This window comes from Aquarana catesbeiana, linkage group LG01 (genome assembly GCF_042186555.1).
Source record: "Aquarana catesbeiana isolate 2022-GZ linkage group LG01, ASM4218655v1, whole genome shotgun sequence".
NCBI classification, from domain to species: Eukaryota; Metazoa; Chordata; class Amphibia; order Anura; family Ranidae; genus Aquarana; species Aquarana catesbeiana.
Window position 1 is genome coordinate 901037764 of NC_133324.1, and position 24598 is coordinate 901062361.

Below are 24598 nucleotides of genomic sequence, written 5' to 3' on the forward strand. Positions count from 1 at the left end.
ACCCATAGGAGAAGTCCAGCCTAAAAACCTCAGGCTGGACTTCTCCTTTTTAATGTCTAAACCTCTGGCAACAAAAGTGAGTACACCCCTAAGTGAAAATGTCCAAATTGTCAATTTTTTTGTGTGGCCACCATTATTTTCCAGCACTGCCTTAAACCTCTCGGGCATTGAGTTCACCAGATTTGCCACTGGAGTCCTCTTCCACTCCTCCATGACGACATCATGGAGCTGGTGGATGTTAGAGACCTTGCGCTCCTCCACCTTCCGTTTGAGGATGCCCCACAGATGCTCAATAGGGTTTAGGTCTGGAGACATGCTTGGCCAGTCCATCACCTTTACCCTCAGCTTCTTTAGCAAGGCAGTGGTCATCTTGTAGGTGTGTTTTGGGTCATTATCATGTTGGAATACTACCCTGCGGTCCTGTCTCCGAAGGGAGGGGATCATGCTCTGCTTCAGTATGTCAGAGTACATGTTGGCATTCATGGTTCCCTCAATGAACTGTAGCTCCCCAGTGCCGGCAGCACTCATGTAGCCCCAGACCATGACACTCCCACCACCATGCTTGACTGTAGGCAAGACACACTTGTCTTTGTACTCCTCACCTGGTCTCCGCCACACCATCTGAACCAAATAAGTTTATCTTGGTCTCATCAGACCACAGGACATGGTTCCAGTAATCCATGTCCTTAGTCTGCTCGTCTTCAGCAAACTGTTTGCAGGCTTTCTTGTGCATCATCTTTAGAAGAGGCTTCCTTCTGGGGCAACAGCCTTGCAGACCAATTTGATGCAGAGTGTGGCGTATGGTCTGAGCACTGACAGGCTGACCCCCCCCACCCCTTCAACCTCTGGAGCAATGCTGGCAGCACTCATACGTCTATTTCCCAAAGACAACCTCTGGATATGATGCTGAGCACGTGCACTCAACCTCTTTGGTTGACCATGGCGAGGCCTGTTCTGAGTGGAACCTGTCCTGTTAAACCGCTGTATGGTCTTGGCCACCATGCTGCAGCTCAGGGTCTTGTCAATCTTCTTATAGCCTAGACCATCTTTATGTAGAGCAACATTTCTCCTTTTTTTAGATCCTGAGAGTTCTTTGCCATGAGGTGCCATGTTGAACTTCCACTGACCAGTATTAGAGAGTGAGAGCGATAACACCATATTGAACACACCTGCTCCCCATTCACACCTGAGACCTTGTAACACTAACGCGTCACATGACACCGGGAAGGGAAAATCTCGAATTGGGCCCAATTTGGACATTTTCACTTAGGGGTGTACTCACTTTTGTTGCCAGAGGTTTAGACATTAATGGCTGTGTGTTGAGTTATTTTGAGGGGACAGAAAATTGACACTGTTATACAAGCTGTACACTCAGTACTTTACATTGTAGCAAAGTCTAATTTCTTCAGTGTTGTCACATGATAAGGGAAAATAAAATATTTACAAAAATGTGAGGGGTGTACTCAGTTTTGTGAGATACTGTAGTTGGCAACTATTTTCATAATAGATTATTATCGATTATGTTGATTAGTTATTTCAGCCCTACATTCCTTATGTCAAGCCATCCTTGGATAAAAGTAAATTTTGCATTTCATTTGGAAATCGAGGTCCCAGCATCTGGAGGAAGAGTGGAGAGACACAGAATCCAAGTTACATGATGTCCACTGTGTTTCCACAGTCCGTGATAATTTGGGGAGCCATGTTATCTGCTGGTGTTGGCCCATTGTATTTTATCCAGAGTCAGCGCAGCTCTCTACCAGAAAATTCTAGAGCACTTCATGCTTCCCTCTGCTGACCAGCTTTATGGAGATGCCGATTTAATTTTTCCAGCAGGACTTGGCACCTGTCCACACTGCCAAAAGTTCCAATACCTGGTTTAATGAACATGGTATTATTATTATTATTCAGGATTTATATAGCGCCAACAGTTTACACAGCGCTTTACAATATAAAAGGGAGACAATACAGTTATAATACAATAAAATACAAGAGGATTAAGAGGGCCCTGCTCAGAAGAGCTTACAATCTAATAGGGTGGGGCCGGTGGTACAAAAGGTTGTAACTGTGGGGAATGAGCTGGTGGAAGTGGTAGGAGATAAGTTGGAGACGTGATAGGCTTTCCTGAAGAGATGAGTTTTCAGGGATCGTGTGAAGGTAGCAAGAGTAAGGGATAGCCGGATAGATGGAGGTAGCGAGTTCCAGAGGATGGGAGAGGCTCTGGAGAAATCCTGGAGACGAGCATGGGAGGAGGAGATGAGAGAGCTTGAAAGCAGGAGGTCTTGAGAGGAGCGGAGAGGTCGATTTGGATGATATTTGGAGACAAGATTAGTGATGTAGCTCGGGGCAGAGTTGTGAATGGCTTTGTATGTTGTGGTTAGTATTTTGAATTTAATACGCTGGGTGATTGGGAGCCAGTGTAGGGATTGGAGTAGAGGGTTGGCAGACACTGAGCGGTTGGTAAGGTGGATAAGTCTGGCAGCAGCATTCATGATCCACTGAAGAGGGGATAGCCTATGGAGAGGTAAGCCAATGAGAAGGAAGTTGCAATAGTCAAGGCGAGAGATAACAAGGGAGTGAATGAGGAGCTTGGTGGTTTCATTTGTTAAAAAGGGGCGAATTTTAGAGATGTTACGGAGGTGAATTCTACAAACTTTTGACAACGATTGGATTTGAGGCTGAAATGACAAGTCAGAGTCTAGGATTACACCTAGTACCCTGGTGTGAGGGGAGGGACTGATGGTTGCATTGTTGATTTTGATGGAAAAGTCATGGAGGGGGGCACGTGGGGGGAGGGGGGGAATATTAATAGCTCAGTTTTAGAGAGATTTAGTTTAAGGAAGTGGTGCGACATCCATGCTGATATGTCAGTTAGTAAGTTAGTAATGCGAGAGGAGACTGAAGGAGTGAGGTGAGGAGAAGACAGATAGATTTGGGTGTCATCAGTGTATAAGTGGTATTGGAAGCCGTGGGCAGTTATTAAGTGACCGAGGTAGGAGGTGTGGATAGAGAAGAGAAGGTGTCCAAGGACCGAGCCTTGGGGGACCCCCACAGAAAGGGGCAATGGAGAGGAGGAGACAGAGTTGTAGGTGACACTCAAGGAGCGCTGTGATAAATAGGCAGAGAACCAGGATAGAGCAGAATCTCGGAGGCCAAGGGTATGTAGCTTATTGAGAAGGAGCGGGTGGTCAACAGTATCAAAGGCCGCAGAGAGGTCAAGTAGTAGGAGTATGGAGTACTGGATGTTGGTTTTAGCAGTTAGTAAATTGTTAGTGAGTTTTAGTAAGGCAGTTTCCGTGGAGTGCTGCGAGCGAAAGCCAGACTGTAAGGGATCAAGAAGGTTATTTTCATTGAGGTAGGAGCTAAGATGGTTGTAGACTAAGCGTTCTAGAAGTTTAGAGGTGAATGGGAGCAAGGAGATGGGTCTTAAGTTGTTCAGGTCGGTAGGGTCCAGTGAGGGCTTTTTAAGAATGGGAGTGATCTGCGCATGTTTTAGAGGGGAGGGGAAGATGCCACTAGAGAGGGAGGGATTGAAGATGTGGGTGAGGGAGCATAGGATAGAAGAAGAGGGTGACCGTAGTAGTTGTGAGGGAACAGGATCCAAAGGACAATTGGTTATTTGGGCATCCGAGAAAATTTTTGTAACCTCTTCCGTAGTAGCCAATTCAAAAGAGGAGAGTGTTGAATGTGCTGCTAGGCAAGGTATGTTGGGTGGGGAAGACGTACGCACAGTGGAGGTATCCTCACGAATTGCATCGATCTTGTCTTTGAAGTGATTGGCAATCTCTTGGGCAGTGAGTGAGTTAGTGGGTAGAGGGGGTGGTGGACAAAGCAGAGAGTTAAAGGTTGAGAAGAGCCGACGGGGACTGGATGACAAGGAATTAATAAGAGAGACAAAGTAGGCTTGTTTGGCAGCATGGATGCATGAATTGTATTTTAGAAGGGCAGATTTATATAGGGTGAAGTCTTGCAGGCATTTGGTTTTACGCCACAGTCGTTCAAGAGCATGGCAATGTCTCTTGAGATTTCTAGTGTTGTCAGTTTGCCAGGGTTGTAACAGTCAGGGCCTGATTCTGCATGTGGTTAGAGGAGCAAGTGCATCTAGTGATGATGAGAATGAACTCTTGTAGACAGAGGTGGCCAGGTCAGGACAGGACAGGGGAGAGATTGTCATATAGGTGGTCAGTAGCAGAATAGAGAAGAGAAGGGTTAAAGTGGCGAAGGTTTCTACAAGTAATTGTTTGCTGCTTGGAGGGATGGGTGGTTGGAGGCAAGGATACAGTGAAAGTAATGAGGTTGTGATCAGATAGAGGAAAGGGGGTGTTGGTGAGGTTGCCAGGGTTGCAGAGATTGGAGAATACAAGGTCAAGGGTATTACCATTGGAGTGAGTGGAAGTATGTGTCCATTGGGTTAGGTCAAAAGATGAGGTTAATCGAGAAGTTTAGCTGTAGTTGGGCTGTTAACATTGAAAGGAATGTTAAAGTCACCAAGAATAATGGTGGGTATTTCAGAGGAGAGAAAGTAGGGTAGCCAGGCAGCAAAGTCATCAAGAAAGCGCGATACCGTTCCTGGAGGCCTATAAATTGCTGCAATCCTCAGAGAAATGGGAGAAAACAGACGAATACAGTGCATCTCGAAAGAAGAGAGGGATAGAGAGGGAGGGACAGGAAGGACTTGGAAGGTGCTTTGTGGAGATAGAAGGAAGCCAACTCCACCTCCTTTCTGTCTGTTGGGTCTGGGGGAGTGAGTCCAATGGAGACCACCATGGGAGAGGGCAGCAGGAGAAGCTGAGTCAAAATTTTGAAGCCAGGTTTCTGTTATGGCGAGTATGTTCAAGCCATGAGAGATGAAGAGGTCATGTACAGATGTTAGCTTGTTACAGATGGAGCGGGCGTTCCAAAGGGCGCATGAGATTGGTGGGGTGCTTTGAGGAAGCAGGGGGATAGAAATTAAACTGAGTGGATTGTGGTGGTTGCCAGAGGGGGAGGGGTATTGGATATGTGGCTTGCATTTGGAAAATGGCGGACCAGGATTAGGAGAAATGTCACCTGAGACTAGGAGGAGGAGGAGGGCGAGGAAGGCAAGGTGGGAGTGGGATGTGCATGAGCGCACGTGTCTAGTGGCCCTGGTGTTTATGTCAGCATGTGGGTGCAGCAAATGCAGGAGATGATGGGTGCCATAGTAGGGAGAGGGTAGGAGTGAGGGTGATATGTGCATGCTGCAGGGAAGAGAGGAGGGGTAGAGTAAAGATAATTTGAGGATAGAAGACACCAATGTGAGAAGGAAGAGAATAAGGAGCATGTTAGTGGATAGAGAGTGGGAAACAAACCTAATATAAAATAATTGTCAAAGCTGGTTTGCTTGTCGTCTTGCAGAGTGGAGCAGAGTTCTTGTTGTTGTTCATGCAGCTTTAGTTATCCTGCTTTCGTTAAACTGCGTCGGTGAAACTGCGCATCACTCGTGACAGAGCCATGATGTCTGCGCCACCCCATAAGCTGCCATAAATTTATAGGGAGACTAAGCTGGGATGCATTTCTCAGTTGGTCATTATTGGGTCTGATGTGAGACACCTGAATATGGGGAGGAGATGGCTAGGGTCGTAAAGCTAATTACCTCTCTTGATCACTCAAGCCACATGGAGTTGAGAATCAATCACCAGTAATATTGCTATTGCAGTGTGTTTGTTATAGAGCTAGCAGTAAATATGGAAGTTTAAAGATATGGCAGCAGGAGACAATTACCAAAAATATTTCACAGCAAAGTCAGTATCACTGTGTTTGCTTGGCTAGCAAACTCGCCTGACCTAAACCCCATAGAGAATCTGTGGGGTATTTTCAAGAGGAAGATGAGAGACACCAGACCCAACAATGCAGATGACTTGAAGGCCGCTATCAAAGCAACCTGGGTTTCCATTACTCCTCAACAGTGCCACAGGCTGATCGCCTCCATGCCACGCCGCAATGATGCAGTAATTCATGCAAAAGGAGCCCCGATCAAGTATTGAGTGCATACTATACTGTACATAGGCATACTTTTCAGTAAGCCAACATTTATGTATTAAAAATCCTTTTTTTTTTTTTTTTTTATTGGTCTTATGTAATAATCTAATTTTCTGAGATACTGAATTTGGGGTTTTCACTAGCTGTAAGCCATAATCAACAAAATTAAAGAAAGAAATGCTTGAAATATATCACTCTGTGCGTAATGAATCTATAAAATACGAGTTTCACTTTTTGAATTGATTTACTGAAATAATTACTTTTGGATAATCTAATTTTTTGAGATGCACCTGTATATCATAAGACATTACAGCTGGTTATAGTAGGTCAGTATTTCCTGAGTAGGGATTTGATACGATAATAAGACAGCCCAACTGCTCATTCAACAGAGCTCTAAAAATTGAATGAGCTATAAATTAAGCAGAACACACCCTGTTGCTATTTGACATCAGGGCTCGGTGCATCAAATTTGGGAGAGTACATTGTAACTTTAATCAAACAAGCTGTACAATAAGGACGCTCTGTAGTTAATAAGTTGGTTATATACACACAATACAATGGAACTTGGTAAAGAAATGCACTAAAGCGTATCTGTAAACGCAGGAGTATGGTAGTCAGTGGGATAGATTGCATTTGCATGACAGCTGTGTTCCTCACAGATCCACATAAAAGCATGGGGATTCAGGCAGTGAACGACTTGTTTAACCATTTGCCGCCCGCCCTATTACAAAATGACGGCGGCAAAGTGGTTTGATATTCCTGACCGGACGTCATATGATGTGATCAGGAATATAGAGCCGCTGCGCGCCCCCGGGGGCGCGCATCGCGGCGATCGTTGTTGCAGCGTGTCAGTCTGACACCCCGCAACACCGATCTAGGTAAAAAGTCTCTGACGGAGACTCTTTACCACGTGATCAGCCGTGTCCAATCACGGCTGATCACGATGTAAATAGGAAGAGCCGGTAATCGTCTTTTCCTCCCTCGCATCTGACAGACATGAGTAGAGGAGAGCCAATCGGCTGCTCTCCTGACAGGGGGGGGGTCTGTGCTGATTGTTTATCAGCACAGCCCCCCCCCTCGGATCCCGCCCAGGACCACCAGGGAAGCCACCCAGGACCACCAGGGAAGCCATCCACACTGGACCACCAGGTATGCCCCTAGACCCCCAGGGAAATACCAATCTGTGCCCAGGCAGCTGCCAATCTGTGCCCAGGCAGCTGCCAATCTGTGCCCAGGCAGCTGCCAATCTGTGCCCACTCCAATGCCTACCACTGCCAGTGCCACCAGGGATGCCTATCAATGCCTCATATCAGTGCCTTGTATCAGTGCCGCCTTTCAGTGCCCATCAGTGTCGCCTATCAGTGCCACCCATGAGTGCCCATCAGTGCCGCCTATCAATGCCCATCAGTGCTGCATATCAGTGCCCATCGACAGTGCCCGCTCATTGGTGCCACCTCATCGGTGCCGCCGTATCATTGCCTGTCAGTGCGGCCTTATCAGTGCCCATCAGTGAAAGAGAAAACTTACTTATTTACAATTTTTTTTAACAGAAACAAAAGCAAAACTTTTATTTTTTTCAAAATGTTCGGTCTTTTTATTTGTTTAGCAAAAAATAAAAACCGCAAAGGTGATCAAATACCACCAAAAGAATGGTCTATTTGTGGGAACAAAATGATAAAAATGTAGTTTGGGTACAGTGTAGCATGACCGCGCAATTGTCATTCAAACTCCGACAGCGCTGAAAGCTGAAAATTGGTCTGGGCAGGAAGGTGTCTAAGTGCCCTGTATTAAAGTGGTTAAGCTGGCCATAGATGGATCGAAATTCGGCCAGATTCAGCAGGCACTGGCTGAATTTCAATTCATCTATGGGCAGGCTGGTTGTACAGAATTGGATTTCTCAACCGTACAACCAGACTGCTTTGAAAATTTTCACTTGATCAATGCCGCCAGCTACAGCTGGCAGTGCTGATGCATGTATTCTGATGGTGGTGAAGTCTCTTTGCTGTCAGAATATAATAGCTCTGCCTGGAGGGATCCACCTCAAATGTGTGAATGGGGGGAAATAATATATTTGCTTTCCCTTAGGGATGAACTGAAATTTCGACCGCCAAAACATATCGGCCGAAAATGGCCTTTTCGGCAATTTGCCGAAAGAGCAAAATGGCCGAAAATGGGGCGGGGGCGGTTTCCCGCCGCACGCCGTCACATACAGCCCCTCCCCCTTCTCCGGGGAACTTTGATAGACAGATCACCCGTCCCAGGATTGGACAGGTGATCTGTCTATCAAAGTGCCCGGACAAGGGAGAGGGGCTGTATGTGATGGCATGCGGCAGGGAACACACAGCTATTGAAATGAAAGCTGTTATGTTCCCGGTGCTCTAATCAACCAGGCGGTGGCTCTCCTCTCTCTCCTCTCTCTTCCCTCTCTTCCCCTGCACAGGCTGGCTGCACTGGGGACACAGGCTGGCTAACTGGCTGCACTGGGGACACAGGCTGGCTAACTGGCTGCACTGGGGACACAGGCTGGCTAACTGGCTGCACTGGGGACACAGGCTGGCTAACTGGCTGCACTGGGGACACAGGCTGGCTGACTACACTGGGGACACAGGCTGGCTAACTGACTACACTGGGGACACAGGCTGGCTGCACTGGGGACACAGGCAGGCTGCATCTGACGGGCACTGGTGAGGCTGTATTGATCTCTTGTATCATGTCCCCAGTCTCTGACCATCTCCTGTGCCATGTCCCCAGTAATACCATATTTCAGCAAATTGCACTTACTGATCTGTGCAGCCTCATATCTGCAGGTCACGTGATCAATCTCGGTTCCACAACGATGCACGGACCTGTCAGTGGGCATGTTCAGTGTCAGGGCATTTACATCAGAACTGATTAGTGATGTTGCTGCCCAGCGCCTGCGTTTCCATGGCAGGGGAACGCTCTCAGACTCGGCAGCAGACATCAATTCCTCTTCTCCACATCTGAGAGCAGGGATGGGCAGGGGGACGGCTCTGCAGTGACTACAGAAGATACAGCCCTGTATCTTTAGCGGGAAGATGCAGGAACTAAACCGGGGGGTCTCAAACTGGCGGCCCTCCAGCTGTTGCGAAACTACAAGTCCCATCATGCCTCTGCCCGTGGGAGTCATGCTTGTAACTGCCAGCCTTGCAATGCATCATGGGACTTGTAGCTTTGCAACAGCTGGAGGGCTGCCAGTTTGAGACCCTTAATTGTAAACTGACCACGGTAGCTTGGATTGCTACCGTGGCCATGCTACCATGGTCAGTTTACTTGTAGAGGGAGCCACACAGGCAGGATCAACCAGGCATATCAGTGCAAATGCAGCTAGAAATAAAATACAGAAATTAACAATCACATTGAACTAATTTTAAAGAGACAGCGCAGTATTTTTTTTATCTTTACCTTTACCAACACTTTTTTCCTTCTTAAAGTGGAAGTAAATGCAAACTAAACTTCAGCCAAACTAATGAAGCCTTAGATCGCATCAGTGGTCTTTTTATGCAGGAAAGAGGGAAAGTGGATATACTCCTGACACTCCCTGGCATCTGCTTATGAAAGAGGAAACCGCAAACAAGATTTTATAACCTGTTCATAACTTTCTGTCCCTAGACCAAAAACCAGCTTCCCGGCCTCGCTGATCTAATGACTGTAAACATTTAAAAAGCACGGCTATAGCTTTCAGCAAACTTTAAGCAACTTTGCTGAAGCTTTTAAAACAGCCTTTAGCACTTCATTTGGGAATCTTAAAACACAGGTGAGTGCTGGGTGCTGGTTATCTCAAATTCTAAGCCTAATCTATCTAACCCTGTAAAGAAAAGATTGTTATATTTATTCTGCCTCCGGTCCAGTCCCAGGCTGAGCTGTCAGCAGCAGCTTCAGTGTGTAGGAGAGACAGCTGACAACGGAGACCCCATAGTAAGTCTATGGGTGACGTCACTTTCCAGGCATTTTCCAGCCGTTGACGGCTTTCTCCTGCATACAGGGGGCACCTCTGGAGATTGGACCGGGGCGGCTGCAGAATAGGTAGGTATAGCATTCTTTTCTTTACAGGGTTAGATAGATTAGACTTAGAATGTGGATGGGAGTAGGTTTAGAGTTAGTTAGGTTTTGCCTCCCTCTTATTTCTACATTAATAGTTATAATACATGATATGTACCGTTTAAAGTGCTTCTGATTATCTGCTTTAGGTTCTGTAATGAGAATTCAGCCTCGGTGAACAGAAGTGGGTTTTTTTTGTTTTTTTTTTTTAGGCATGGTATGTACAGCTTTAGTTTGCATATAGAGCTTTACCAGAGCATTTGCAAAGCTTTTAGCGGAGTGTTCTTGAAGCCTTTAAACCAGCACTTCTGGGAGATTAAACACAGACCACAATGGGAGTACTGACATTAAATAACCTGCTTAAAGGAGATAACCAGCACCCAGCACTCGCCTGTGTTTTAAGATTCCCAAATAAGTGCTAAAGGCTGCTTTAAAAGCTTCAGCAAAGTTGCTTAAAGTTTGCTGAAAGCTATAGCCGTGCTTTGTAAATGTTTACTGTCATTAGATCAGCGAGGCCGGGAAGCTGGTTTTTGGTCTAGGGGAAGAAAGTTATGAACAGGTTATAAAATCTTGTCTGCTGTTTCCTCTTTGATAAGCAGATGCCAGGAAGTGTCAGGAGTATATCCACTTTCTCTCTTTCCTGCATAAAAAGACCACTGATGCGATCTAAGGCCGTGTACACACGAGCTGACTTTTCGGCAACAAAAGTCCGACGGCCACTCCGGCGGACGTTTGTCAGACTTCCGATGGACTTTTGAACGAACGGACTTGCCTACACACGATCACACCAAAGTCCGACGGATTCGTACGTGATGACGTACGACCGGACTAAAATGACCGGACTAAAAGGAAGTTGATAGCGAGTAGCCAATAGCTGCCCTAGCTTGGGTTTTCGTCCGTCGGACTAGCATACAGACGAGTGGATTTTTCAACCGGACTCGAGTCCGTCGGAAAGATTTGAAGCATGTTTCAAGGTCCGTCAGATTTTCGACTGGAAAAGTCCGCTGAAGGTCCGATGAAGCCCACACATGATCGAATTGTCTGCCGGACTCTGTTTGTCGGACCAGTCCGGTCGTAAAGTCCGCTCGTGTGTACACTGCATAAGGCTTCATTTGTTTGGCTGAAGTTTGGACAAAAGACCTGGCATGATGGTTGGATCATGCCCGTATGGCAGCCTGGTCCTCTAATTGCTATGACCAAGTTGGCCTGAAAAAGCTCTCCAACAGAACCATGTTGAATTTGCGGTCTGTAAATTTACTGTTCATCAGTCCTAGGTATGTTGGAAGAGGAAAGCTTTAAAAAATGAATCTAGCCATAATAAAAGCATTTCATTTTTGTTTGGTTTGTTTTGTTTTTCATGGTGAACTACAAATACTAAATCTACATTATATGGATGCAGCCCTGCAGTTCTTAGTGAGCTTTTCATGGTGTTTTCTCTCTCAGGTGGATTATGAGAGTGAAGAGGAGGAGACCCCGGAGGATGAAGAGCAGAAGGATGAGGCGAACAAGCTTCAGGAGGAAGAACCTGAAGACTCTCAGCTGCTTAATGAGGAGGAAACCACTTCATTACCCTCGGCAAGATCCAGAAAGAAAAATAATCAAACTGGCCTCACCAAAGAAGTGCTGGCAGAGAATCGGATCAATGATGTCCTGAGCCTCAACACTGCCATTGAAGAGTACTCATATGATACTGACAAGAGCCTGTGGTGTGAGGTACGATCAGGTTTATATATTATTAGTATTGTTCCTGAGTACAATATTCCATGGGTACAGTCCATAAGACTTACAGGGTGATCAAAAGAAACTGACTGGATTCCCCCATCCACACATTCAAGGTAGATGGGGGAATCCTCCCCACTGTGTCCTTGTATTGTTACAGCAGGGGAGTCCCCTGCTGGCAGAATACACTGATCAGTGCTGCAAACGATTTTCTGCAGTGCTGTTTGAAGAAAATCTTTCCAACATCCCTGTTTAAGAGCAGTTGGTCCTTTCATCAACTTCTGTGGAACTGAAATGGCCATAGATGGATCAAAATTCAGCTGGTCCCTGCTGCACCATCCCATTTGAAATCTATCTATGGCTAGCTTAATTGTTTAATACAAGACAAACAATCCTGAGGGTTGTAATGCAATCCGTTCTGATGTCTCCTTCATCCTTTCTGCCTCTAACACTCCTGGCACCGTCTGTTATTGTGCCCGCCGATTTATCTCGTTTTACTTTGGGGTTTAAAGTTAGGTAACAGTCAGTGCAGAATGATATGTGCAGCTAGGATAGTAAAGGCACAATTCTTATCATTTAGTACTTTAAAATCTAAAACAAATGTATTAAAATTGCACATATTGCACATAAATATATGTGCTGCTGGGAAGTTGGGCATTAATACAAGCCTGTTCTCTGTCCTGCATGGAGGAAGCATGTTTGCTTTAAAACCCAACTTCAGGAATTGGGGGAAAAAAAACACCCTTGCAATGTTGCACCGACTATGTTGTCATTATGCAAGCTTATGGTAAGTTTCTTTGCCATGTTGTATGTGCTATGGCCAATGTGTCTCGGTAATGCAGTAATCATACTCTCCAACACCTTCTTGATCAGTGGTCATTAATACATAGATGTTCAGAGCAAATTTTATAGTGTTGGGTGAACTGACAATATCACATCTAGTTTATAAAAGAAAAAAACCTTGTGCTTCCAAAGACTAATGTAATATTTATATATTATACTCTATATACTGGAGTATAAGCCTGAGTTTTTCAGCAGTTTTTTTGTGCTGAAAATGCCCCCCTCGGCTTATACTCGAGTCAAGCACTTTTCTGCAGCAGAGAATGACATTTTCCAAACAAAATTTGGGGCCACTTGGTGCTAGGAACCCCGACTTTGGTGTGCAAACCCAGTGGAACTAGCACTACAACATATGCAAAGCTGGGGTTCCTAGCATCAAGTGGTCCCAAGATACGGGGCCCCAAAGTTGGTTCAGAAAATTTCATTCTCTGCTGCAGAAAAGTGCTTGACATTTTCCAAACCAACTTTGGGGCCCTGTATCTCGGGACCACTTGGTGCTAGGAACCCCAGATTTGGATATGTTGTAGTGCTGGTTCCACTGGGTGTGCGCTCCTAGCACCAAGTGGCCCCGAGATACAGGGCCCCAAAATTGGTCAACTGTGTCGATCTGCAGCAACATATACATATATAATTTCTTTATCGTACATCATAGGACATAGAGCCTTAAGTATTTACTTAGTGGGTTATAGCTACCTTCAGGTGTTGACACTGGCACACCCAATACAGGAAGTTTACTCCCCTATATAACCCCTCCTCCTTCCAGGAGTCCTGAGTTTTTTCGCCAGTGTCTAAAGGTATTGGCACGAGTGAAGATTTGCTCTGCGTAGCTCCAGGAGGGATCCATGCTGGATTTAAAAAGCCTCCACAACCGGATCCATCCTGCCACTGCGGCTCCAGGATGGTACCCGGGCCTCGCATAGAAGAACGAGGTTTTGCCTGTAACGCTCCTCTGAGGGCTGGACCTTGGATCTGTCTATTTACAGCAGTATCCTCAGCGAAGCAAAGATGAGAGGAAAGCATAGGAACTGCAAAGTCCGCCTATGACTTTTCTGTCATTTATATTGTAAAATGCCTTTAAAACTCCTCTAGAGGGAGTAATAGAGTATAGACCCTTTTTAAATCTGTGCTAATACAGCGTGTGTCTCAGCAGCTGGAGGAGGGTCTTCTCTCCCCCTAAATGGGGAAACTGAGTGGATAGGGATACATGTTATGTTTAAACAAGCATAAATCTGAAAAGCTGATAAAAAGGCTATGTAAATCCCCTTTCTCCTCCCCCCAGACATGCCTCCACATTGTCATCCTCTCCGGGGATGCCTGACATGGCAAGCCAGGGTGCGCCATTGGAAGCAATTGGTGGTGCAACTGCTTCTCACACTTCAGCCCCTGTATACGTGACTGAAGATGCATTTTTCTCTGCCCTGCAGGGCTTAGAAGGAAGATTAGCGGCTTTAATCGCATCCTCCATTAAAGGGGATAAGAAGCGTGCTAGATCCCTCTCTCCCACTCCAAACCCCTTACCAGGGGAACAGGATGAGGTATTACCATCAAACGATCGGGAAAAGCAAATCGATTACTCCTCTGCGGAGGAAACAACAGTTGAAGTTTCAGCTTCACAATCTGAGGTACAAATCCTTATGGACATGGTTCGCTCCACTTTCATGCTACCCCTAACAGAGTCAGCTGAAAGTCTGGTTTCTTCTTTGGGTTCCTTGAAACCTTCACAAACCTTGCATTCGTTTCCAGTCCACACATTACTAGAGAAGCTTATTTATACCAAATGGGATCATTCGGATAAGCATTTTCTCCCTCCAAAGAGATTCTCAGTTCTCTATCCTTGGAAAAAAAACTCTCTTTTGCCAGTCAAAAGAAAGTATAAACGTCCTTCATTTAAACGGATTTTCTCTCCTGCACCAAGCCATCCGCCTCTAGGCAGTGGCGACGGCTTCCACCATCAGATTCCAGAGGAAAATCGCAAGATCAGGCCCAGGCTCAAAGGAAGACCTGGAGCCGCAAGACTACAAAGCAGAATACTAAGACCTCTTCATGAAGAGGCGTCTCCCCTCACCAAGGTGGGTGGAAGACTTCTGCATTTCGCAGAAGTCTGGCAAAGGGAGACTCAGGACAAATGGGCTCTCTCCACAGTGACTCTAGGATACAAACTAGAGTTTTGGGAGTTTCCACCATCTCACTTTCTAAAATGTTCCCAAGGATCCAGGGAAAAGACAATCCCTGTTTCAAGCATTAGACCGATTATTGACTCTAGGGGTAATCATACAGATCCCCACAGAAGAACAAGGTTTAGGTTTCTATTCAAACCTGTTTACGGTACCAAAACCGAATGGAGATGTCAGACCCATTCTGGATCTAAAAAATCTAAATCGGTTCCAAAAAATTCACTCAAAATATTTCCCGCTCACCAAAGGTTTCTTGCGATTCAAAGTGGAACAACAGCACTTTCAGTTCACGGCCTTACCCTTCGGGCTAGCCACAGCACTACGGGTATTCACAAAAATATCAGCCCCAGCTCTAGCCAGGTTGAGGGCACAAGGCATAACAGTGTTGGCGTACCTAGACGATCTATTGTTAATCGACCAGTCAGTGACTTGCTTAAGGCAAAGCGTACGCATTACAACCAGTTACCTGGAAAGTCTCGGTTGGATCCTCAACCTAGAGAAGTCTTCCTTAAAACCAGTAAGAAGGCTGGATTACTTAGGCCTGATCATAGATACTGCCCAGAAAAGGGTGTTCTTGCCTCCAGCAAAGTTCAGCTCCATACAAGAGCTGGTACGGATGGTCAGGTCAAAAGGAAATCCTTCAATTCGCCTTTTCATGAGGTTGTTGGGAAAGATGGTAGCTTCATTCGAAGCAGCCTCCTATGCCCAGTTCCATTCAAGACTTTTGCAAAACAGAATCCTCTCTGCTTGGAACAAGACGATCCAAGCCTTGGACTTGCCAATGCGGCTGTCCCCAAGAGTGTCTCAAAGCCTCAGTTGGTGGTTACGAAGCCAGAATTTGCTGAAGGGGAAATCCTTCAGACAATCTGGAAAGTAGTAACGACAGATGCCAGCCTGTCACGCTGGGGAGCGGTACTAGGCTGTGGCCTATATCAATCACCAAGGGGCACCAAGAGTCTCTCAGCTCAAAGAGGTGAACCATATCCTAACTTGGGCAGAAAGGAATGTCCCATCCCTATCGGCAGTTTTCATTCCAGTAGTAGAAAATTGGCAAGCGGACTATCTAAGTCGCCAGCAGTTATTCCCAGGGGAATGGTCTCTTCACCCTGAAGTGTTTCGGGCTGTTTGCCAAAGATGGGGGACTCTGGACATAGATCTTCTAGCGTCCAGATTCAACATGAAGTTAGTCGACTTTGTGTCCAGAACAAGGGATCCACTCGCATACGGAACAGATGCGTTGGTAACTCCGTGGGATCAGTTTTCACTGATCTACGCTTTCCCTCCGATTCAGTTGCTGCCTCAACTTCTTTGCAGGATCAAGCTGGAAAGAAAGCCGGTAATTCTGGTAGCACCAGCATGGCCCAGAAGGTCATGGTACGCAGAGATCGTAAAGATGGCAGTGGAGGGTCCTTGGCCTCTCCCACTAAGGCCAGACCTGCTATTGCAGGGGCCAATATTCCATCCTACTTTACGAACGCTAAATTTATTGGCTTGGCTATTGAAACCCACATTCTGAAGAAGCGTGGGCTTTCCTGGTCTGTTATCTCAACTTTAATCAATGCAAGGAAACCAGTTTCCAGAGCGGTATATTATAGAGTTTGGAAAGCTTACGTTTCCTGGTGTGAATCCAAGGGTTGGCACCCTCGGAGATATATTATAGGAATCCTTGCCTTTCTACAATTGGGCACAGAGATGAAGTTGGCCCTAAGTACTATTAAGGTCCAAGTCTCAGCCTTATCGGTTTTATTTCAAAGACCGCTTGCTACGCATTCTTTTTTCTGAGGTTTTATGCAAGGGGTGATGTGGATTAATCCGCCAGTTAAATCACCTTTAACCCCTTGGGACTTGAATTTAATTTTGTCAGTGTTACAAAAACCGCCATTAGAACCATTACAACATGTTCCCTTAGTCCTTCTGACTACTAAGCTGATATTTTTGGTTGCTATATCCTCAGCAAGGAGGGTTTCAGAATTGGCTGTTCTTTCTTGTAAAGAGCCATATTGATTATTCATGAGGACAGAGTGGTGTTACGCCCTCGTCCAGGCTTTTTGCCAAAAGTGGTATCAGGCTTTCATCTGAATGAAGATATTATCCTGCCATCGTTTTTCCCAAAACCATGTTCCAGGGAAGAAAAGTCACTACATTGTCTTGATGTAGTGAGAGCAGTGAAAATCTATTTAAAGAAAACTGCTCTGATTCGTAAGACTGATGTCTTATTTATTCTGCCAGAGGGTCCTAAAAAAAGGACAGGCAGCGTCAAAATCCACTGTTGCTAAGTGGATTCGGCAAGTTATAATTCAAACTTATGATTTAAGGGGTAAGATTCCCCCTATTCAAGTTAAGTCGCACTCTACCAGAGCGGTTAGTGCTTCTTGGGCAGTGCGTCACCAGGCCTCCTTTGCTCAGATCTGCAAGGCCGCAACTTGGTCTTCAGTCCATACATTCACAAAATTTTACCAAGTGGTGGATGTAAGAAGGAATGAGGATATGTGTGCTGCAGGCAGCAGTATAAGTCTGGGGGTGCCCTACGGGTTGTGTCTCCCTTCCCTCAAGTAGCATTGCTATGGAACGTCCCACTAATTAAATACTTAAGGCTCTGTGTCCTATGATGTACGATAAAGAAAATAGGATTTTTAAAACAGCTTACCTGTAAAATCCTTTTCTTGGAGTACATCATAGGACACAGAGCTCCCGCCCCTCTTTTTTATGGAGTGAGAGTATATTTTTTGGCTACAAAAACTGAGGACTCCTGGAAGGAGGAGGGGTTATATAGGGGAGTGAACTTCCTGTATTGGGTGTGCCAGTGTCAACACCTGAAGGTAGCTATAACCCACTAAGTAAATACTTAAGGCTCTGCGTCCTATGATGTACTCCAAGAAAAGGATTTTACAGGTAAGCTGTTTTAAAAATCCTATTATATAATATATAGAAAAAAGTTCGAAGGATTGCTGCACTTAAAATTTTATTCAATAATTTCAAAAATAGTTACATAGTAAAGTGTTCAAAGAGATTTCCGCTTCAGGCTCACATGCTTACGCCCTTCCTCAGGTCAGAACATATCTAACATCACAATCCCATTCATGAGAATTTTAAAAAAATTCAAATAATCACATATGGAATCAATTACGTGGTTAATTACTCATTAACATAATTGTATTCCTTCGTGGGTTGATTTTTTTTCAAAGCCACCGATACAGAAATGGTAAATCAAGCCGACATTCATTTCACTATTCCATCTGAAACCACAATATTGTTAATCTGTCAAAAATAATATTATTATGTATAACAAAAAAATAACCATTGCACAGATCCAAATCAAGTGTCTATATGAAAACCTCAGATGGAAATCTTGCTATGTTGTATCATAACACCTTACTCATGCAGTAGTTTGAAAAGCTTTGGAGGCTGCACAGTGCTGGAGAACCGGTGGTTATACTGTGACACCTTCCTTGTTGCTGAGGAGAGCTGTGGTTTATCAAGCCATGCTTGATATATACAACCCTCTGGTGAGTGCAAACCCCGAAGGGGAGTGTGTGGTGCACAGATTGCGGTGTGAGGTGTTTTATGATACAACATAGCAAGATTTCCATCTGAGGTTTCTGGGACTGTTTGAACATCCTCTGTCAACTACTTACTACTTATGTGTACTATATACACATGAAAGCTGATCATAAACTTTGATAGTAGTGCTGCTATAATAATTATAGGCACTTGATTTGGATCTGTGCAATTGATATTATCTTTTTCTTGATATTTATGCATTTGCATTTTAAGCGGCAGCTGTTTTTGTTACTATTATTATTACACAGTGATGACATTTATTGTTACAATTGTGGAAGCTCTATTCATTGTATGAAACCTGACATATCCTTAGCGCTGAGATAGTGGAAGGAGGCCTTTATTAATTGCATTTTTTTTTATAACAAAAAATAGAATGAATATAAATAATTCTGAAAAAAAAAATAAAAAGGGAAAAGGAAGAAATATTCCTAATCAGTTGTACAAACAAGTATAAATCTAAATCTGTGTTTTGTCCTTTGACTGGGGTATATGAGGAACTAGGGGAATAAGGGGAACTTATACTGAGTATGTAAGACTAGCTGTGGTACTTTCACAGCCTGCATTACCTTTGGCCACCATTAGAGGGCAAATCCAATCCAGCTATCTGACCACACACAGGCAGATACGAATCTTACATACAATCTGGTGCACTCTAAGGGTTGGGGAGCAATCTAGCAATTAGCACAATTAGACCGACCAAGGCCTTACGAATGCCCCCTGCGGATCCGTGTAGCCAAGATGACTTTTCTTTCAGGCCTAAGGAAGGTGGCAATCTATATTTACTCTAATGGGAACTTTTATTGGCATCTAGGTGTCACTTCAATCCTAGAAACAGTCTCTGTCCCTTTCAAATGCTAATGAAAGAACATATGTTCATGACTGATATTGAATACTATATTTTTAATAACCCAGAATTAAACTACATCTACAATTACACTACTTCTACAGATCACATCTTGTTAAGACAAAACTATCCTACGCTTACATTTTCGTTACAGATCCTATGTTTCGTGGTCCCAAAAAGGTTGTTGTAGGAGTTGAAGGAAAGTGTTGATCTGATCTTACTAAACGGTCTCTCAATGTCCTACCTTTTCTATAGGAGGGTAGTGGTGGATTAGAAAATTCATCTATAGTGGGATAACTTTCTCTCAATAAGCTCCAATGTTTTTTAATTCTAATAGTGTGTGTGTGTGTGTGTGTGTGTGTGTGAGAGAGAGAGAGAGAAACAGGCCAAAGGGTGAGGGGATTACTGCACAAACTATCTTTATTTGAAAAAAAATCTTCAAAAAGACATCAACATGACATAAAATCAGGCATACATGATGTATAAACGTTTTCGGGCAATTACAGATCGCGCCCTTCCTCAGAAAATCATGCCTATCAAATGATCATAAATGTAGTAATATATATTGTCCACTAATAATTAACCAACTAATTAATCAATTAATTAAAGTGAACAAACAGTTTCTCTGGAATCAATCAGAAAATCAATTGAAGTATCAAAGTATGTCATGAAGTTTACATTTCAATTTTCTGTGATCTTGGAGTGAAGAGGTTGCAAGCGGAAACGAAAAAAGCTCACACCTTGTAGGATAGTAATCAGAAATCCTAAAATGAATTGAATAAACATAAAATCAACAAAAAAAAAATAAAGATATTATAATAATATTATATCAAATAAACAAAGAAAAAGAAAAATTATGTATAAAGTAACCATTATTAAATGATCATATGTGTGTGCCGGTACATCCATGCAATCCCATACATGGAATATGTATAGGATCGCACACATGACCAGCACCACACAAACGACCAAATGTAATAATCATAATAAATAAATATAATGATATCCAGAGACAATTCACTAAAAAGCTCATCACAATGTTCAAAGAAATAAATATAAGTCAAAATTGGAGTTTAACCCCTTCGGATGGAGTGTATCCAGTCGATGAATCCAGCTAACTTCTCTCTTTCTTAGAGCCATTCCCCTATCTCCTCCTCGTCTATTTTTAGAAATACCGTTTATCGCCATAAACCTTAATTGGGACGCGGTGTGTCCCTGCTCGACAAAATGTCTAGCTAAGGGGAGTTTAACAAGTTTGTCCCTGATGGAATACTTGTGACGGGCTATGCGGTCCTTGACCTTCTGTGTGGTCTCCCCCACATAAAGGAGACCGCAGGGACATTTAATAATATACACCACATAGGACGATTGGCAAGTATAGTGATCTCTGATCGGAATATCATAGCCCCTAAAAGGGTGAGAAAAACTTTTCCCTTTTATCATGCTTGAGCATTGAATACAACAAAGACATGGGAATGAACCCATATTTTTAGGACCTAAAAAATTTACCTGGGAGCTTGCTATTGAATAATGATCAGATTTCACCAATTTATCACGAATCGTCCTACCTCGTCGATATGATGGCAATGGGGGATTATTAAATTCAGGAACCGAATGATAGGCACTTTGTAACATAGACCAATGTTTCTTAATAATGTTATTGATCTTATGTGAAAAAGGTTGAAATTGGGAGGTGAAGGGCATTATGCGACCCAAGTTTTTAGTAGGTGAAATATCATTGTTTATATTGATACTTTCAGAATGAACTAAATCTGTAGGATAACCTCGCTGTCGCAGTCTGTCTTCCATCTCATTCAATCTTATATTACAAGTGTCTGTTTCGCTAGTGTTTCTAGTTATACGTTTCAATTGACTACGAGGGATAGATTTAAAGACCCCAGGGGGATGAAAACTAGAAAACAACAACAATTGATTGCGGTCAGTAGGTTTTCTATATAAATCACTGACCATCCCTAATGGATAAAAGTATATCTAAGAATGGAACCGCACCAGTGTTACTCAGCATGTTAAATTTCAAGCCAGGAATTAATGAATTTAAATAGAAAATTAAACAAGGATAATGACTGTAGATCACCTGTCCATATAGCAAAGGCGTCATCAATGAACCTGTACCATGCTGTACAGTGTTTATTGAATAATGTACAATGGAAAATGAAAGCTTCTTCGATCATATCCATGAATGCATTAGCATAAGGTGGCGCTACATTACTGCCCATCGCTGCTCCGGCCAATTGTAAGTAATATATATCCTTAAAGCGGGGTCCACCTATCTATCGTTTTTTTTTTTTTGGAGTTCATTCACAAACTTTTCTTCTCATGATTATCTACTCGCATGTTCTGTGTAATAAGTCCGCCTGTGTCCGATTTTGTTGTAAAGAATAACTTATAAAATTCACTGAAGGCGGTTTCCATCTTCATTGTGGGCATTTGAAGCCCACAAGCATGTATTTCCTGGATGCGGTGAATGCTGTGCTCCCAGCATTCACCGAGATGTTGTGATGACGCTGTTGCACAATGCATGCTGGGAAGCCTGAGACTAGCTCCCAGGGGATTGTGGGAGGTCTGGGAGAGGCTAGAAACACGCCTACTCCCATGGGAGGAAAACCAGGAAGTGCTAAGAAGATTAGAAAAAAAAAGGTAATTACGGCGATTTAAATTTTTTTACACAGCATGTCAGCATCTAGGCAAGGAAGAGAATGCATAGAGATAATGTTCAAAATTTGGGTGGAACCCCGCTTTAACTAAGAAGACATTTTCCTCTAATACTATAGCCAATAATTCAAGGAGAAACTAAATCTGGGCAGAAGTGTATTTTTTGGAATTAATCAACAAACGCTTGCAGGCTTCTATACCTAGATTATGTGGGATGGCTGTATATAAATGATGGACTAGTCAAAGAATGAATTCTATTTAAAAAAATCCTCAGTATCTTTAATATACAAGCGAGTCTGGGTAATCAATGGAGTTAAAGTGGTTGTAAACCCTTACAGACCACTTTGACCTACAGGAAAGCCTAGATTAAGGCTTACCTGTAGGCCCAAGAAGTATCTCCTAAACCTACACGGTTTAGGAGATATTTGCAAAAGGACAGGCACCGCTGTCTACGGTGCATGCGCCGTAGACAGCGGCGCGCACTGAGCATGCCGCTGCTAACAGCGATATGCCGTTAGTGGCGGCTCCCGTGCGCATGCGCGGGAGTGACGTCATCGTGGCTCTGGCCAATCACAGCGCCGGAGCCACGATACCTGGAAAGAAGATGGACGCTCCGTAGCAGAGGGGACATCGGTGACATCGCAGGCTCCTGTATCAGGTAAGTGACACATAATGGGCTACTATGCGATGTATAGTAGCCCATTATGCTTTACCTTTGCAGGGTAACAAAGAGGAAGTTAACTCATTAGGGTTTACTTCCTCTAAACATTTATCGAGATATTTAGCCAAAGGCATAGTTACTGATGCAGTGCTGGACACAATGGGATTAATGGGATCTTTATGTATCTTAGGAAGTACATAAATAATTGGAGTCACGGGATGTTCAGAAATTAATTACGTTTGTGTACTAGCATCAATGATGTTATTTTGTACTGCTCGGTCAACCACTTCTTTAATCCTATTCAGAACAGGCGATAAACCCCCAGACGTCTATACACTTGGATCTGCCAACTGTCTGTGAATTTCCCTCTCATACTGTATGGTATTCATTATCACTATCGAGCTGCCTTTGTCAGCCGGCTTAATATTGATTTCTTTACGTGCAGCCAAGGAGGAAAGAGCCATAATTTCCTCTCGTGTCATATTTCTTGGGATATGATCCCTCCCATTGTGATTATGCAAAAAATAATTAATATCCTCATCCACTTTGCTGATGAACAATTCAGCTGCAGCACTGGATGTAGGAGGAACAAAACCACTCTTATTTTTTAACTCCAAATTGGAAATGGATAGGGCAGCAGATTGACATTGTTCACCACAGGTCTGGAAGAATAAAAAGCCTTTAAGCGAACGTGCCTGTAAAAGCAATAAAGATCTTGTCTTAATGTGAATGTGTCCATCTTTGCTTTGGGACTAAAGTTAAGCCCCTTATTTAGATCCTGCAATTCAATGTCGCTTAAAGGAACAAGTGGTCAAGTCCTTTGCCGATTCTGTCCCCTGCTTGCACCGGCTCTTGTAACGCCTTCAATTTTTCCTCCCTCCTCTCCTGCATGGGCATTTGTAGAACCCCGTTGTAAAAAAGAACCTCTGGGGGAGCTAGTTGAAGACCCAGTGGAAGCCATGGATGAATTTGATGTGGATAATTGCTGGTCTCGTCGTGGATTTCTGAATCTCGCTCGAAAACTATTCGATTCTGTCCAATTATACGCACGATTATTAGAATAGTCCTCACGGTCCCGATCCATTTTTGCTCTTTTACGAGCTTCAGTAGTCTTTCTGTGTGTTTTTTATTTTCTTGTCCAGCATTACTTTAGTTTTAAGAAATTCTTCTTGCCCTATTAAATCAGATAGTTGTTTCTCTAGGGTCATTATATCATTAGAAATCGTAAGATGTTCCATTTGCAAAAATTCCACAGTTAAAGTATTTAAATCAAAAGAACACTTGATGATCTGTGTAAATCTCCTTTTGTAGTCACCATTTTGGGCAAACAATGTAGGTACTATACGTACTCTAAGTCCTCGTGATATAAGCTGGGATTTGTGGTACTCTGCAAGCGTGACCTCATGCAACTCCATGGAAGTGAGTTGTTGTAACGATTTTTCCCGGCTTGCGTGTGAGTTGTGGAGATGAACTTTCAATCAAAAAGTCCCTGGATCCCGTAGTACCTGTGTATATCCGAGCTGTGTCTTCGTCGGTGTAAGAGAATGAGCCGCCTGTGGCCATGATTCCAAAGATTCCATGATATTGACCGGTGCTCACTCGCGAGGGTATATAGAAACAGTCCAAAGGGTGAGGTGCACGTCAGTCACAGTTGGTTGTGCTTAGCAATCAAGCCTTCCCACGGGCTTCGATATAAAGAAAATTCAAATGGGATTGCTGCACAAACTATCTTTATTTGAAAAAAAATTCTTCAAAAGGACATCAACATGACATCATAAAATCAGGCATTCTTGATGTATAAACGTTTTCGGGCTATTACAGATCGCGCCCTTCCTCAGAAAATCATGCCTTACTAATTAATTAATTGGTTAATTGATTATTAGTGGACTATAGATATTACTACATTTATGATCATTTGATAGGCATGATTTTTTAAATAAAATTCATTCTTTGACTATTCCATCTGATGCACTGCTGGTCACATTGGGATGTTGCTAATTTATATACAGCCATCACACATAATTTAGGAATAGAAGCATGCAAGCGTTTGTTGATTAATTCCAAAAAATA

General features: G+C 43.6%; 1 protein-coding gene across 1 annotated transcript in view; it reads left to right on the plus strand.

Annotated features, from left to right (window-relative positions):
- Window positions 1–24598, plus strand: part of POLR1A (RNA polymerase I subunit A) — a 228670-nt gene that overhangs the window by 170257 nt on the left and 33815 nt on the right. The window contains exon 30 of the mRNA XM_073610963.1: window positions 11500–11769. Coding sequence (XP_073467064.1) covers window positions 11500–11769 — 270 coding nt within the window. The remainder of the gene's footprint in view (window positions 1–11499; window positions 11770–24598) is intronic.